General features: G+C 36.9%; 1 protein-coding gene and 1 long non-coding RNA gene across 2 annotated transcripts in view; one reads left to right on the top strand and one right to left on the bottom strand.

The window, feature by feature from the left end:
- The window catches only part of LOC139936000 (carbonic anhydrase-related protein 10-like), a 61855-nt gene that overhangs the window by 22806 nt on the left and 20862 nt on the right, over positions 1-18187 (top strand). Inside the window, exons 3-5 of the mRNA XM_071930695.1 lie at positions 5331-5470; positions 8588-8776; positions 14233-14325. Coding sequence (XP_071786796.1) covers positions 5331-5470; positions 8588-8776; positions 14233-14325 — 422 coding nt within the window. The remainder of the gene's footprint in view (positions 1-5330; positions 5471-8587; positions 8777-14232; positions 14326-18187) is intronic.
- The window catches only part of LOC139936001 (uncharacterized), a 98273-nt gene that overhangs the window by 62159 nt on the left and 17927 nt on the right, over positions 1-18187 (bottom strand). The window contains exon 2 of the long non-coding RNA XR_011785876.1: positions 5498-5578. This is a non-coding gene — a long non-coding RNA (uncharacterized lncRNA). The remainder of the gene's footprint in view (positions 1-5497; positions 5579-18187) is intronic.

Genomic DNA, 18187 nt, shown 5'->3' with positions numbered 1-18187 from the left:
GCTGCTAAGCACGAAAATTTGCTTAGCATGAAATTTCTTCCTTGGTGAAAACAGGATTACCAACCGACTTTCCATTTTTGTTGCATTTCCTAGTTACTTGTATTCAGCTGTTGTATATGGTTATCTTGAAAATCACGTAGAAATTTGGTTGGGAAAACCTGTTTTTATCCAGGCAAACATTTCATGCTAAGCAAATTGTTGTGCTTAGCAGCTCTATGAAATTGTACCCTTGATACTGATTCAGAATTCAATATGTTAAAGGACATGCATAAGCTCGACGTGTGAATAATGATATCAGTAAATGTATGTTTTGTTTTCTATTCCTTTTGGGTCGATGTTTTCGTGTCAATACAAGCCAACTACGGGTGACATGGTACACATGACAAGAGCCACCCTGTACACCATACGGTCACTACGTGGAATAAAGTATTTGTGTTCAGATTCATCTCAGTTGCAAACAGCTGATGACGATAATTACAAGCCAACATATTTCTGCAAATGGAATTTTAATTAGCTGTTGAATGTTTCCTGGTAGAAACGTTGGCAAAATTATTACATTCCACAAAGAACATTACACTGTACATTGCCGTCGATTTTACAAAACTCTTCCTAACTAAGTCTTAGGACTTAGGACGAGTCCCAACCCTGCACTGTAGCATGCGAACCTTAAGATTAATCCTAAGTTAAGACGAGTTACTCGTCCTAACTCGAGATAAGACGAGTCCTAACTCTTTGTGAAATCAACCCCTGGTTTAATAGATACACTATACATATGTACTGTGTACATCCACTCATAGGTTATCATGCACTAAAACAAATCCCGAGATCCCGGACAGGGGCCCAGACCCATTTCTGAGTCTGGCTGACCACCAGTAAAAAAAGAAATTAAAAGGGATGTTAGCTTGAATTCTGTGTCGTCAGTTTGGACCAATTTCTGGATCATGTTGACACAAACTCCAGGCCACACTAATCCAGAAATGGGTCTGACCCTGTGTATACACCAGTACACAAATTTTATGCATAGCGTGGTTGCATTATATACTACAATTATTCTCGGTTAGAAACTGCTGGTGAACCAAAATTTACATAACCATTTTTATTTTATTTTAGAGAGAATATTTTAATTAGCTGCCAAACGTTTACGGAAAACAACTACACTCCGAAGAGAATATTATTTCCACTAACACGTTAACAGGTGTATTACTTTTATTAGCAAATGTCACTTTAATTTTTTAGAATATTAGCGGATATATCGTGCACACTGCACTTGGTGTTGGCTTTCTCTCATTAACGGCACACAGAGACAACCAAACCCGTCGTCGGGTAATTATGGCAAGATGTTTTCATGAAATCCAATACAGCTCGATATCTGTGAACAAAGCGTACGGGTTTATTTAGCCTTTATGTATTGCAGTGGTGTATTAACAAGGACACCAAGCTTGCACTCGGTGACTTAAATGTATGTATCACCAGAGGAAACTACCTAATTAATTAACACTACCTAATTAATTAACTAATAAGCTAATGACTTAATCCAACCATCATTGGGGGGTTCAAGACATTAATTTCAATTATTTCATGTCAATATACAGAAAAACTTTCTGTCGAGACAACAACAAACTTAAAAGGTTAATGAAAACAACAACAACAACCACAGACCGCCGAACAACAACAAACAAACAAAACACAAAACAAAACGTTAGCATCGAAATCCAGTACAAAAGCAACACAAAGTGATCTTGATGGTATAGCGCCCCATGAATTTTAATTGTTATGTTACGCTATGTTATGTTAGGTTATGTTATGTTATTGTTATAAATAACACATTCAAAGGTAAGAAGAGGAAAATTCACGTCAAATGATTAAAATAAAAAGATATTTGGGTATTCATAATTCTCTAATGCATTTTGATCTTATCCAAGTCCAAAAATCTGATGTAGGATGACAGGAGGATATGATGCCTACTTATTCTGATCAAACCAAAAGGTACCAGACTATTATTGACCACCCAGCCTCGGTTTAGTTGCACTGACCGAGTAAGAGAAAAACAAAATGGCTGCACATTATCCGAACGTCAACACCATCACTTAAGACATGCGGTTACAAAACCTCTGCTTCAAAATGATGATGCTTGTATTAAGCTATAAGAAGTCACATCATCAAATCGGTCGCCGTGGACTTGGCCATACGCGGGCTTAGTCTCTTCAACTGACGGACAAGCAGGGAAGGTGGCGGGGGGGGGGGAGGCTCCGCGATCAGTGAAGACCCGTCCCCATCGGCGCGCTAAAGTCAAGTTCATCGCCTTACGCTATTCACACCCAACAGTGTTCTGATTTAATTGCCTTTAATTACAAGAAGACTAGGTAGACAAGCTGGCCAGAAGAAGGTGGCGAAAGAATTGTTTGATCTCACACGAAACGGGACACGTCTGGTTTGTTAATTTTTATTTGTTAGTTCTAACATCTATTGCTTGTTGTAGTTAATCGATTTTCTTATAAACATTGGATCTTGGTATCTCGTGAATGACGAATTGTTTTGCGCCTGTACAGAGACTTGGGGTGTTATATCGTTATTCCACTATAGCGGCGTGTTTACGTCATTGGTTTGTGAGAACCATAGGCGGACTTGCGGATATTTTGTACATCAAGAAAAATATAAAAGGGAAACTAGAGAATGCAGAAAAGGAACACAAACACACAAAACAGTAAAAGTGCGCAAGGCACAAATGAAGACAGACAATTGAAAGACAGTGGACACTATTTGTATGTCAAAGACCAGTCTTCTTACTTGATGAATCTCAACATATGCATAAAATAACAAACCTGTAAAAATTTGAGCTCAATCGGTCGTCGAAGTTGCGAGATAATAATGAAAGAAAAAAACACCCTTGTCACACGAAGTTGTGTGCTTTTGATTTTGAGACCTCAAATTCTAAACTTGAGGTCTCGAAATCAAAATCGTGGAAAATTACTTCTTTCTCGAAAACTACGTCACTTCAGAGGGAGCCGTTTCTCACAATGTTTTGTACCATCAACCTCTCCCCATTACTCGCTACCAAATAAGGTTTTATGCTAATAATTATTTGGAGTAATTACCAATAGTGTCCACTGCCTTTAAAATTGCATTAAACAAAACAGCAAAAGTACATAAACTATTAACACATGTCAGTGACTTCCTCTTTTTGAGCTTCCCAATGCCCTATAAAGCACTCATTTGATGACGAAAATGAAGTTGAATTTTTAGTGTACTGGCCAGCCTGTCGTGATCTTATAAACAGTCATGTTTTTATTCCCTCCATTCAACTGTAGAATGCTCTGATATTCTCCAGTGTGCGTTTTGTCGAGGAAGCACATATCTGGTGTCGCACGAGTTGAGACAACACGGATATTATATGTCAAATACCATAATTTGATATTTAGGTTTCTTTTGATTGCTTCGTGGACAGTGAACTGTTCTGAACAGGTGTTATAGACTTACACATGCTGTGCTTTAGACAGTGTGGTACTCTATGTAAAACAATAACAGTAAAAGTCAAAATAAGTTTATGTGGCTCGATGTATTTGATCGTAAATTGTATACTAATACACTGAATCTTAAAGGTGCATCGAATTCTTTTCGCTTACAAGTAAGAAATAGGGGATTAGGTTTTTGACTACTTCTGATCGGATCCTCGCATGTGGCCTGGGTTTGTATACACTGCAGTACGTGGGTTAAAAAAAAAGAGGCCATTGCCACCTAGTCCTAGGGCTGAAACCGGGTTACCCCTTTTACAGTCCATACGGATGTAGGCTTGGGTATCGTTAGTCCGAAGCCTGGCCGGTAGAGCAGAAAGCTGAGTTGAAGACTGAGTAATTTGTATCGGCTTCCTTAATATTCTTGCAGGTATCTTGATGCCTTACGGGTTACAGGGCCGCTCGCTTTAGGACATACTTTTATTCCATTACCGGAAAGGTATTCTTTAAATGACGACAACAAATTTGAATTTCTAAACCCTGAAAAGTGTACGCCAGTCAAATTACAAGTGCGGGTGTAAAAGGTGCGAGTGAGCTAGAGCCAACTGTGGGTCATCAAAGATTCGGCTCACAATATTAAGAGTTCAAATATTTTGGTTTTCCGTAATTTGTCAGACTTTTTTTCTGACAAAGGTCTTTGTCAAGTCGTTGCTTGCTTTTCTATAATTGCGCTAATTTTGTTTTGTAATTTAAGTTATATATTGTTTCATATTTCCCCTTTTCATATTATTGTGTTTTGACATACTATTGGCCACAATTAGGCTGCACTATTGGATGTTTACCACCAGAACGTATTCAATAAACGTATAAATTATATACCTGACACCCTAATGGCGTCATATCATTCTCCGTTTGATACCGAAACAGGTGAATCAGCCAAAACACCATACATTACTATCACTACAGGAAACCCATTAAGATACCGCCCCCAAATCAATCAAACTATACCACAATTTATAAAATGCTGACACCTTTTTCGACCACCTGTTCCTTTACCGTCCGGTCAATTTTCTTGAAAGTATACGCCAGATTTCCTTCCTGACTGTTTCTCACGATAAACGAAAAGACGTACGTGACCGTGACGGCTTCAGTTTGGCTTTTGATACACAGATGTTGTTGCTACAAAGATTATAGTATTTTATCTGAGAAGGGCAAATTTATTTTCCTTATGGGTTCGCAAGATAAAACTAATATGAATTGTGTTGCCAAGTACATACTCTCTGCTTTTAAGTTATAGGAAACAAGTATAATTTGATATTAGTTCGTGCTAACCTCTCCTTTTTTTGCTGGTATTACCATGTTGTAACCCTTTCCAGTGTGTGGGGTTTGTTCTGGGGTTTTTAAAATGAAATTAATACAATACAAATATGTTTTATCACTTTGTTGTACAGGTTTATGTTTAAGTTTATTTTGATGCTGTTGTGGTTGTTGTTGTTTTGTTTCAGGTAATAATGGTTTGGTTGGGGGTGAATAAATTGAGATTACACCTGCATCATTATTATTGATATGGGTTTTAATTCATTACTGTGTTCATTGTGTGTGGTCATGTGGATTGGATATGTCAATTATGGACTGGTTTCATTCTATAGCACCTGAGTGTACCGGAACACTCTATAAAAACTCCCTTGTACAAATTTACCCGGGTTTTGGGTCGGAGGGGCTGACCCAATTTTGGGTTGGGCTGTCCCGGAAACTTTTCAAAAATTAATTTTGTTGTTCACGGAGGGAAAATTGCGTTGCTGTTATTAAGAATTATTGAGGTGACATTTGTCATATTTTCTTCCGATTTTCAATTTGCCTTCCTAATGCTTTTTGCAGGACCACAGTACTGGGGTAAATCACACTCAGCATGGGTTCTTTGTTCAGAAGGTAAACAGCAATCGCCAATAGATCTAAGAGCAGACAAACTCCTATACGACCCAGATCTTCAGCGGTTTGAAATCATAGCGCCAACGAGGGTGAGTATTTAATATCTGTGGACTCACCTGTATCCTGGTTATAGGCATTGATTGAGGTAATGGTACTTGCTCTATGGGTGAAGTGATGGAGGGATGGTCACTTGCACTCTGGTAAATATAAAATGAATGACATTTGGTTAGAAAGTAATCAAACAAACTCGATCTCATTTGGAAATGACAAATGTTTAGTCAAAGCCATATTTGTCCCAGAATATTATTCATTTTATGGAGGGAATGGGTTTATTTATAGCAGCTGATGTATGGACCTTATGCATTGACGTCATTACACCGTCATATATAGGGCCTGGTCACATGAGGCAACTTTTACAGGTAACTTGGAGGCAACCAACTGCATTTTGCACACATATATTTCATTGCTGCCCTACATTTAAACTTACACATTTGACAAAGTTTTATAAATTATTCAAATTATGAGTAGTTTACAGTATTACTTAGTATCTTAGGATATGAAAGTTTACAATGATTTAGATAGTTATATATTAGGAAGCTTTTAAAGTAGGACAACAATTAGGTTAGGGTGAAGCAGAGGCTTTTGTGCCTTAACCTATGGACAAACAAACAACATAAAATACTATACAGAAGAAAGAAAACACAAGACAGACTAGACAAACAGAGTACACTGCAGTGCATGCTACCAGGAGTACTTTGGTAGCACATGAGAAAAAGATCCACAAGAAAAATATGTGACCATTCAAATCTGAATGGATTCTCATCAAAATCAGCCAAATTAATAAACAGAAAGTCGATAATACCCCATTGACTAACAGAAAGTATATTGACGATAGTAAAAACGTGCAAATTGAAATATACCATACAATTGACAACTTCGGCAACCCTCTAATTTGATAATAAGATTGAGTGTAAATGCACCATTAACCAGAATCAAATCAACTAACTGATGCCGTGCTCAGAAAAAAACCTCATCAAAAACACTGTCAAGATTCCCAAATCACCCACTATTCCCTCTCCCGAAGAAGAATGATTTCAAACATTTCCACTACATTTTGATGAGATGTTTCAAGCACGCCATGACTTTCATGTTCGCTCTCTGACGGATAGTTTTAAATGTGCACTCATTTAATGATCGCAGGGAAGAAACCAGAAAAGGCCAGAGGCGTGTCATGTCGGTAGCTTTGAAGTGAATATAAACTGCATGTTATTACTATGGTACAGTTCTCTTTCCCCCGCTGGTTACACATTTTATTTCATACTTAAAGAGTCTTTTTTTTGTGGCCAGACCTCAGGAAATATGGAGGGTAGGTCCTGTATATTTGATTGACTTATTATGAACATTGCAGAGCTCAAGAAAGAAGCTATTGCAGACGGTCTTGGGTGAACTGCACTTTGTTTATATCACTGAGGCTCTTTGGTTTACCAAAATGAGAAGACGCATCAACGGATACTAAATGCAGACACAAACTTTTGATTATCAGTGACTACATCATGCACAGGATCAGGAAAATGTAGAAACAAAACAACCCAAAACGACCCCGAATAAGTGAACTATTCGCTACACATCGTATAAAAAAGGAAGACCGCCAACAATTGACTAAAGATCACTCAGTTGGTACAGCGTTGGCACGTTTACCCGGAAGAAGCAGTTTCAAATCTCGCTCTAGTATTTTTTTCGTTCAACCAAATTTGTTTGACAAAAAGGAAGTTTTCCTTTTGGTTCATTACTTCAAATACGTTGTTCTTACGCGTACAAAGTCTCTCTGACGACATCGTCATTGAGTATGTTTTCAAAATCGTTTCAAAGTGTTCATGTACCAAATAAGCCTCTCACGTCATCAAACTTGATCTATAAGAAAAATCTAATTCAGAGAATGGTCTAGATTCAACAGAGGCGTAATCTATAACGTAGGATTAATTTTGCCAAGTGCGAAAAGGAGATATCAGGCGTCAAAGTGCTGAGTGCACTTTACACAATTGAAAAAAGGAAAAAAGAAAAAAGAAAAAAAAGAAAGAAAAAAAAAAAAAAGGAGGTGGATTTCGTTGACGTCGCACTTCCTCGTGACCGCCCTTGGTGCTTTGTTAATGTCAGAGTCAGCAATATGTTACATATTTTAAAGACAGACATGAATTTCAGATGCTAAATTTGAGAATGATTTTCCTGAATGTCACAATACAGCACTGGTAACAACTCAATGCAAAATTGTCCAAAAAGAAATTCAAAAGCTTTATGTCAAAGAGTGTCACCAAAACAACGAAACGGTTTTATTTTTTTGCAATAAAAAGATACGTAAAGAAAGTTGTTAACTTGTTTAATCCTGAATATGCAACAATAATATTACGATAATTATACATCTGGTACAGTCCAAGGATGTCTCATGAGTGAACTAAATCTCTTAAGTTCACAAGCCTAAGGAAACCCGTAAACAATGGTGCTAGCACGTTGCTTTAAAATGTTACTGAACTCTTTGTTTTCTACAAAGTCAACAACGCTTTATTTCGAATACATCTCGAATGGATGAATGAGGCAGATTTTTTTTTTCTTGAAAGGTGGAGGCACGATGTAAATGCACGGTCCCCAGAAAAGTTCACGATACTGTGATGTATCGATGGAAGTGGTACTGCATATTTGATTCGTTGTTTCATCCCTGCATTTATTCAAAAACATGTTTTAGGGAAGCGTAACTCAGTTTGCATGTTAACACGAGATCTACGTGATGGGGGATGGGTCTGTGCAAACACGTTGGTAAAACAGACCTACTTAAGATACACGCCCACAAGACGGTGGTGTATGGTTCAAACGGCATCTTACATGCACTGGCCACTATTGGTAATTGCTCAAAATAATTGCTAGCATCGAAACTTACTTGGTTACAACCTGCCAATGGAGAGCTGTTGATAGTATAAAACATTGTGAAAAACGGCTCCTTCTAAAGTACCGTAGTTTTTTAGAAAGAGGTTGTTTCTCACTAAAGCTTCAAGCCTTTTATTAGATATCTGAAAGCATACAAATTTGTACAACAAGGGTGTTGTTTCTTTCATTATTCTCTTGCAACTGCGACTGTGACCAGTAATGTCAAAATTTTCACAGATTTGTTATACCAAGTTGTTCCAAACTGTTTTCTTCTCTCATTTATTTTGAAGGTATCTGGCGTGGTTGAAAACACAGGGAGGCGAGTAGTGTTCACATTAAATAAATCAAGCGGGCACGTCATCATATACGGAGGTCCTCTCAACTACAGGTATCTCCTACAGGAGATCGAGGTAAAATTTGGGGACGATGACAGTCATGGTTCGGAACACGCAGTTAATGGAAGAGCTTTTCCCATGGAGGTAAAGGCAATGTTATTGTTTTTATGTTGTTCTACACTTTGATATATTTATTTCATAGCCTGATTATAGCATTTTTAGATAATTATAGAAAATAATATACAATGTATTGTGCACTGCTTCGGGTGCTATGGTTAAAACTACGAGTCCCGAGGTCATCCTTGAACACGAGTACAAGCAGTCAATAATTTTATTGTGTAGCACCTCATACGATATACGATACCACTAGTGCATCGGTTGGTGGTTGGTTATAAGGGTGTAGAACATTTGTTGATAAAGGTGAAGTATATATTGTTTGTTATGGGTGCATTTTCTGTGTTTTTCAATGGATTTTTGTTTGTGGGAGTGCAAACCAATAGGGTGAACAAGGGGGCGGGGCGGGGGGATAGAAAGAGAAACTCACAAACAAAATATATAAGAGAAAGGAAAGTGTCTGAATATGACACAGACATATACTCTGAGTGCCCGAGCACAATTTTTACTGCGTTTTTCTGTACCACCTCCAATTTGTGTAAAAAACAAACGCTTTGGCGAACCTAAGGTGCCAGACTAGTCTGCCCATTGGGTTGTGCTGCATTTGGAATGAAAATTGCGTCCAGCAACCACGTGACCAAAGAAAAACCGGTACCTCTCGGTGTTGTAAACTCTCTCAACACACAGCTCTGCACGAAGTATGGACAAAGACAAACAGAGACTGTTCACGTCTCACAAGTTCAAAACGAGTTTTTGACATCAGTTAAGTGCCTCCGTTAAACAAACACACGTCATTCCTATGGATTTTTCCATTTTGATTTTTCAAGCCAACTCTGTAATCTTTCTGGATATCGACATGGCCCAGTTCCTATTCAGAAAACAACAAAATCAATTTTGATGCGACCGAAGTGTTGTTCACAAGCTACGTTTTAATTAATTCAGTCAGCTCTGGTTTAAGTTATAAATTGTATTCGAGATAGCATCTCTGGATTCGTGCACGGAAAACACGTGTGTCAATCACGGGGCTATCTCTCGTGGAGCTCCACGCTAGCGTCCGCTGAGATTTGACGCTTATTGGCGCTACTTGGAACTTAAAGGAAAGCGATTTGTATGGCTGAACATGCTCTGTTCGTCGTCGTTTCCCCCCGCTTCGCAAACAAAGGCCTTCCTTTGATTAGGTCAGGACGATGACAAGGTTGAGGGGTGAATCTTGGGAGGGGGAATTCCTCAGAGAGGCATCTAGACGTGATGAGGGTTGTGTAGGTTTAAGACGGACGGCGTGGGAGTGCATCTCTACTCAAATTAACCTACTTAATTGCCACTGTGTAATACGGCAAGGGCAAAGAGTAGTGATGGGACTCTCGTGTTCTATACGATGTTCTATGGCGATGCTAATAGTGGGTGAGGACCCAGTCATTGAAGATGGTTATACAAGAACTAGACACACATGAGAAAATAGGGCATGTATATATACAATTTTGAAGAGGTTGGGAAGTAGGGCATGTAGTACATAATGACGCATCGATGAAAGGAGAAGAGAAACGAGGGCGGTGGATATTCAACAATATCAGCCTTGCTCCTCACGTATACATTCAAGAGTGAGATGTCACAAATTTACAAATTTGTCACAAATTCATGATCAACCTCAAGACTACAATTTTAGTCAACTCTAGGTCGTGGGTTCGAATCTAACCCGAGTGTTTAGTGATTTGTTAACAGTACACTGGAAAGTACTAAGTACACAGTGTTTAAAACACATTGGTGTATATGAATAAAAATCTATAGATTTTTTATCCCCGATGCAAGTTTAAAGTCTTTGTAAAAGCAAGTTTAACATCCACCAAAGTCTCAGTCTTTTGTTTCACAAATGGCTGTCAGACCAGACCCAGACCTATTTAACACATGCGAAGACAAACATGTTCGGCACAGAGGAAATGAACGAGGAATAAATAACTCAAAATGACAGCAGGGACCGGATGAAACAGAACGCAGCGGAGAGTGGGATCGGGGATTTGACGAGACAGAGAGATCGCGAGAATCCTGAAGGGACAGTGGGGAAAGATGTTGACTGTATAGAGGACTAACTCCTCAACGGGAATGCAGAGTCTGTTTTAAAGGCACTGGACATTTTTGGTATTTACTTGAAATGATTGTTAGCATAAAGACTTGCTTGGTAACGAGCAATGGAGATATGTTGTCTTTTAGACATCTGAAAGCACACACATTTTTGCAACATGGGTGTTTTCCCTTCATTATTTTCTTGCAACTTCGATGACCAATATTGAGCCAAAATGTTTACTGATTTTGTAAATTTGTATTTCAAAACAAACAAACGCCACTCAAAAGTTCAGTAAAGCATATATTTAACGAGCACGCTCTCCTGCTTATTAGACAAAAAGAATGAATGGTATCACCAAGTGAGAATGTTAGTTTTGAACAATTACAAAACCTGTGCAGAGCCTTTAAAGGAACTATACAGAATGTGTTTTTGCTAACAAACCGTTGCTGGCAGTGTAAACACTTTATGCAATCCACCATATACATAAACTGACAAACCTGTGGAAGTTTGAGCTCGATCGAAAGAGAGAATAGTGAAAAACCGATTACAAATTTTGCATTGCATCGATGCCAAAATGAAAATGAATAAAAACGCTCACTGAGCGATAAACTCCAAACGCGAAGTTAGATTAATTATTTCTCATGAAATATGACATTTCAGACAGAAATATTTCAAGGGATGTTTTCTACTATCATCATCATTAGACCTTCTAAGTTTGATGCAAATCTGTGATCTTCGCGATTTTTGTTTCTCACCAATTCTGTAACGTTCCTTTAAGAAGAAAAATCGCCTAAAAATAAAAATAAAAGATGTTGACCGTATAGACTAGGACTAGTCTCCTCTTCAGGAATTGAGAGTCTGTTGTAAGGGATGCATGAATATTAGCATAATGAATATGTTTGGTAAACTGTCGCGAGTGGGATGAAATGAGGCAATGAGGCAATGAAGTAGAAGCACTTTGTAAATATTGTCAGAGCGCGTCTTGGGCTCACCGAGTTTGTGAGATGGTTGATGTAGAATGCGAATGAAAGCCTCGAAAATTGGGGCGTTGAAAACTTGAACCTACGAAACTGGGAACCTAAAAAGTGTACTGTGCACAAAACAGAATGGAATCAGCCCCAAAATTACACATGCATTATTTTCGAGTTGATTGATTTTAAATATTTTAAATGTTTACACTTTATACACACGGATTACAATAATAAACATGGGACTGTCACAAAACTATGATATGAATATTTTAAGCAAATGAAGTGTGCAATCATGTCAACGATAAAATGTAACTATATAATTTTTTTAAATGGAGATTGCACACATGTTTTTAAAATCCCCAAAATAGTAAAGTACTATGTTTAAATGGAAGGTATATACCTTTGGATTGAGGAACCGTTCGATTGTTACCGAGTCAGTTTTTATTACCACTATGAGGAATTACCAAAGGTGTTCCCTCCTTTAAAATTGCATGTAATGATTTGAGGGGAAATTTGTATAAATATCCTGAACAGTTTATGATAAAAAGCAATAATCCGAAAGTTAACGCAGAACTTTTGAAGGTTTCCCTTGCCATAAAATAAGTCTTTAAAAAGTTTATTCATGCAACAAGAAAGCAATATTTGTTTAGAACCCACACAATAATTGGCACTTTGCGTTCCTACGCATTCTCTCCCCGAATGCAAACTTGTCCGAGCAGCGTTATTAAATTGAGCAAACACTGGTAGCAACCTTACACACACGGAGGCAATTTGATAAGTTGATCTTCAGCCAGTGTAATTAGTACATATGTTTGTTCGCAGTGGGTTAATGACGAAGGAGTCTTGAATTAACTCTTTACGGATAATCAACATTTGTACACACCAGCGTTGTTTGCTTTTAATTAAATGCTCGTATTCATCGTCTTCGGGAAATATTGATCAACAGGTCGACAATGGGAAATGAATTCCTACAGCCCTAGGCCTTCCTGGGTTAAAAAAACTCAACTGGATGATTAATGGATGATTTGGTTGATTGAGTCATGTTGTAAATATGTCCATGACTGCAGAAACTCAGGTATTAAAGTAACATACAAAAATAACATCAGTTGTACCTGATTACAGTTTTAATTGTGCTGGCGGAAATGAGTGTTATTGTAACACGATATGGTGTCAACTTTGATTCTTTTCTGATGCTTGACATAGTGCTGTCATCTATAAAACCCCGTTTTTTTTGCAGTGCATGGTGAAGGCACATGTGATCTTATACACAATCGATACCGCCTGAGTTTTAAACATTGAGGTATCAGGTATTCTACAATACCCGCCTCGATTTATTTGGGGGTGATTTGGGATACAATTATTCTTATAATACTGTATAAATCTTGGCCCGAAATGGCTGATCATTTCGATACAAAGTAACAAATGCCTTGCAAGGTCGTATCCAAATTGACATTCTATACACAACGTAAATTCGGACATGGCCTTAAGAAGGCATGGTATAAAACTTGAAGTACAATAATTATATTTATGTGTCTCATATTCGTACTAGAAGTTGTGTTGGTGTCAAACTTATTTTTTTCCTTAGTTGGCCCAAAGCCTAGCAAATCTTTGGGGAATCGGGCTTTTTCTATTTATACTCCTACTCTTTGGAATAATTTACCCATTCATTTAAGGATTATCACCAACTTTAATATTTTTAAAGCCCATTTCAAAACATTTCTTTTTGAAAGACATTATCTTTGACAATTTTTACATTAAGTGTTGTATTGTTGATTGTCTCGTATTGGTGTTTTTCATTGTATATTTTTGTCGTTCTTATTGTACAATGTAATTTTGCTGTACTTTGATTACTCTTTTTATGTTTATAATATGTAACATACTGTACAGCGTTTCAAGATTTATTTTTGTAAGACGCTATATTAAAAAATAAATTATTATAATTATTATATTATTATTATCATTATCATTATCATTATCATTATCATTATCATTATCATTATCATTATCATTATCATTATCATTATCATTATCATTATCATTATCATTATCATTATCATTATCATTATCATTATCATTATCATTATCATTATCATTATCATTATCATTATCATTATCATTATCATTATCATTATCATTATCATTATCATTATCATTATCATTATCATTATCATTATCATTATCATTATCATTATCATTATCATTATCATTATCATTATCATTATCATTATCATTATCATTATCATTATCATTATCATTATCATTATCATTATCATTATCATTATCATTATCATTATCATTATCATTATCATTATCATTATCATTATCATTATCATTATCATTATTATTATTATTATTATTATTATTATTATTATTATTATTATTATTATTATTATTATTATTATTATTATTATTATTATTATTATTATTATTATTCTGTTCTCTTATCTCACCCACAGGTTCAACTCACTTTCTACAACGAGAGGTACATTTCATACGAACGAGCTCAGGAATCAGTTCACGGTTTAGCCAAAGTGGGCATTCTCGTTCTGGTAAGTTAACTTTCCCTCATTTCCCCCCTTTTTATATATTAAAAATAAATAGAAACATAACTAGCTTAATAATTTTTTTTAACAAACAAATAAATAGCACAGAAAACCTCCCAAAGGAGAATTCAGGTTTAAAAAAACGTGAACAAAAATGTTGTGACAGTACATTTCCCAATGTTCGATTTAACCAAATTTGACGAACACGCTCTGGAAGTTTTGCAAAATGTCAGCGTCACGCCCCCTCGAGGCATAAGGCATACGATTACGTCACACCTTCTGTACCTTTATGTCATAATACGTCAACGTATACGCACAGATGATTTTCTAACATTATATTTGTTGAGACGGGTGAACTTTCAGCGAAGTGTGTACAGACCGCAACCCCTTACAGAAAGAATTGTCTTCGATAAAATATTGACCTATAAAAATCTTCGACTTTGATACGAATCTTTTAGAGAAAAGAGCTGTTGCAAACTGCTTATCTAACAAATGTCCTGTGGTCTATGGTTTCATTAAAGTTGAATGAATGTTTTGCTTTTGGGACAGACTCAGCGGCTATGGTCGAAACGTGAAGCCTTGACCATTTTATTTTTTGCATTTATTGAAAATTTACTTTTGCTTTTTAAATTCAAGTTTTGATTGTAATAAAAGTTTACGGCCTTGTCATCATATGGCAGTTAATACACACTCATAATCAGTGGTTTAATTATTGATGACCGTTTTTCCGAGAAATACCCGATGTTGTTTATATTATTTTGCTTGTCATGTCGACATGAAATGAAATGCTGTTCGTTTGACTCGACCTTCACTGAACCGGTCGGTGACTCGTCTGAAATCCCTGGCCGCAATCGTAGTTATATCTGAGTGTATTTTTGAGCTTTGAAATTTTAGGGGGGAACCAAATAATGTTGCGAGTGAAATAAAACAGGGGTGGGACTGCTGGATACCAGTGTTTAATGACACCCAAAATTGTGTACTGAAGCAGAAATATAGAATAATACAATACAGTATCATCTCGTTTGAAAACTTCAAATGTCACTTTAAAGTTTAACCCTTTCACGAATGAGGAATGGACGCAAATAAACTCGATTTATTTTAAACGCTGACCTTTATAATTTCTTTATAAAACCATGGAGATAGAATTAAACCCACAGAACGGAAACGTCTCTGATTTCACCCATAAAAGATTCCATAAAATGTAAAATTTAATAGAGTTCCAATTCACAATTGCAACAATCAGGAAACCCCAAAGGTCATCTTAAAGTTTAACCTTTGTTCAAGACGTCGGGGAGCAGATGGAGAAACAGAATAAGAAGGAAGAAAGATGATTTGTAATAGTAAACCAATCCGTGAATCTAAGGGATTCCTCTCGTATACACTAGACACCCGGTTCAATGAATGAGTTGCGTCTATGGTTTCACACCCGAAGGAAACACGATCGCTATTTCGGACAATGTGATCGTCGAATTATGACATTTTTACAATCCTCTTGGTTTTCAACTTAAAGGCAGTGGACACTATTGGTAATTACTCAAAATAATTGTTTGCATAAAAACTTACTTGGTAAATTAGTAATAGCTGTTGACAATAAAACCATTTAATAGATGTTAAATTTGCATCGGGGATAAAGAATATTAATTTTTTGTTTTTACCCATATACACCGATGTGTGTAGCACTGTATACTCAGTACTTTCCCGAGTCCTGTGAAAAAAAACATAGCTGCTAAACATAGGATTCGAACTGCCTCTAGCTACCGGGCAATCTCGGTGGTCTAGTTGGTATGACACTGCTCTAGAATTGCAAAGGTCGTGGGTTCGAATCCCACCCGAGTAAAAATGCCTGTGATTTTTTTCACAGGACTCGGGAAAGTACTTAGTATACAGTGCTACACACATCGGTGTATATGGGTAAAAACCAAAAATTAATAAAACCATTGTTAGAAAATGAATGTTGTCAACTTTTTGCTGTGTTTTTTTAATTCAGATTAAATAAACCAAAACCACGTTACTCTAGAGGGTGTAACGTGGTTTTTGAGAAAGAGGTAATATCTCACTCAAATAATCCAAGACTTCAGCTGATGCCTTTTATTATAGGTATCTGAAAGCACACAAAATAATGTAACAAGGGTATTTTCATTCATTATTCTCTTGCAAATTCGACGACCAATAGAGTTCCAATTTTCACAGGTTTATATTGTTTGCATATGTTGAGATACACCAAGTGAGAATACTGGTCTCGACAATAACTAAAGGTGTCCAGTGCCTATAAGATCATCTGCCTCCGGGTATCTCTGCGCCTCATTGGGATACACCTTGTGAATTTGGCGTTTGTATACGCTTATGATGAGTCTGTATATTAATCACCATGGCAATAATAAGATGTATTGAAATAAAAACAGCCTGACATTTGGCGGAAACAGCTTCCTAAATACTTAATATATTGTCGCATTGTTGCGAATCTCTTTTATATCAGCCACGGAGGTGTTAATGCTATTTATAGCTACAATGTTACAATGTAGTCACAGGTTAAAGGAACACGTTGGCTTGGATCGGACGAGTTGGTCTTTGAAAAGCGTTTACACCCGTTTGTTGCAAAATGCATAAAAAATTATGGTTAGAAAGATGTTTTAAAAGTAGAATACAATGATCCACTCGCATGTGCCTCGAAATTGCGTGGTTTCCCTTTATTTTGCGAACTAACACGGTCGGCCAGTTATGGGAGTCAAAAATTTGACTCCCATAAATGGCCGACCGTGTTTGTCGACGAGGTAAAAGGAAAACCACGCAATTTCGAAAGATACTTGTGTGGATCATTATATTCTACTTATAAAATATTTCTCTAATCATATGCATTTTATGACAAACGGTTACAAACGCTTTTCAGAGACCAACTCGACCGATCCAATGCAACGTGTTCCTTTAACATGTACATGGCGTCGTTGACATATAGACGTGTCCGGATTTTGGCAGCTACGGCTACGTCACAACGTCATCATGCATTGAGGTGTATAGGACAGCCATAGCAACACTCTAAGCAAAAGTCATAGCCGTTAGCCGTAGCCACCAGTTTGCGGCAACATTGTTGTCTCTTTACCACCAGGTTTGAGAAAAGCTGTTCTGTCAAAATATTATAGAAACATTAAAAACAGTCAGAGAATGGCACATCTTCCCGCTGTCTGCTCATTACCAGTCGTTATGGTAATAAACTTAACCGAAGCTAGATGCTGCTTTGCTCCAAACTCAACAAACACAGTGAATGACAAGTGAGTATAAAAACACGGTTTAACTGAAAACATGCGCGTTCTTAAAATAAATAAAACCTGGAGGTCAATATGAGATAGTTTATCTCTTTAAATGTAAATCAACATCGCTTTACTTATCTTGAACACAATTACTCCTACTGTTGATTTAGGCAAAAAAAAACTTAAAACAAAACAAAACAGACTGACCCACAATTTGGTAAAACAAAGGTACAGTTATCGACAAATATTCACGCTCTTCCGAAATATTGGTTAACAATCTGGACGTGCTTTGTCAAAGATTTGATTTTGTTTTTCTTGACGTGTACTTTGTTTTGACCAACATCTTAAGATCTCAGATTGTCTGCGGGGGTTGTGTCCCCCGGGCCCCACCCACACTTGGGGGAAACACTCCTGAATGTGACGGATATGTGTTTGATGAAAACATAAAGTACAGGTTGACATTCAATCTTGACTGAGGGCTATTAAAAAAAAATTTAAGAGCTAAAATTATATAAAAGTTAATTCAAATGGCATTTGAGGTCGAGTCCCCTAATGGCAAGATAAATGTGTGATTTGTTTTTCAAGAAAACGTCTGATTGGGAAAGGAAAAAAAAATCCAGGCC

Source organism: Asterias amurensis, chromosome 4 (assembly GCF_032118995.1).
Source record: "Asterias amurensis chromosome 4, ASM3211899v1".
NCBI lineage: Eukaryota > Metazoa > Echinodermata > Asteroidea > Forcipulatida > Asteriidae > Asterias > Asterias amurensis.
Note: the sequence above shows the minus strand (reverse complement) of the source record. Positions and strands in the feature narration are given on the sequence as shown.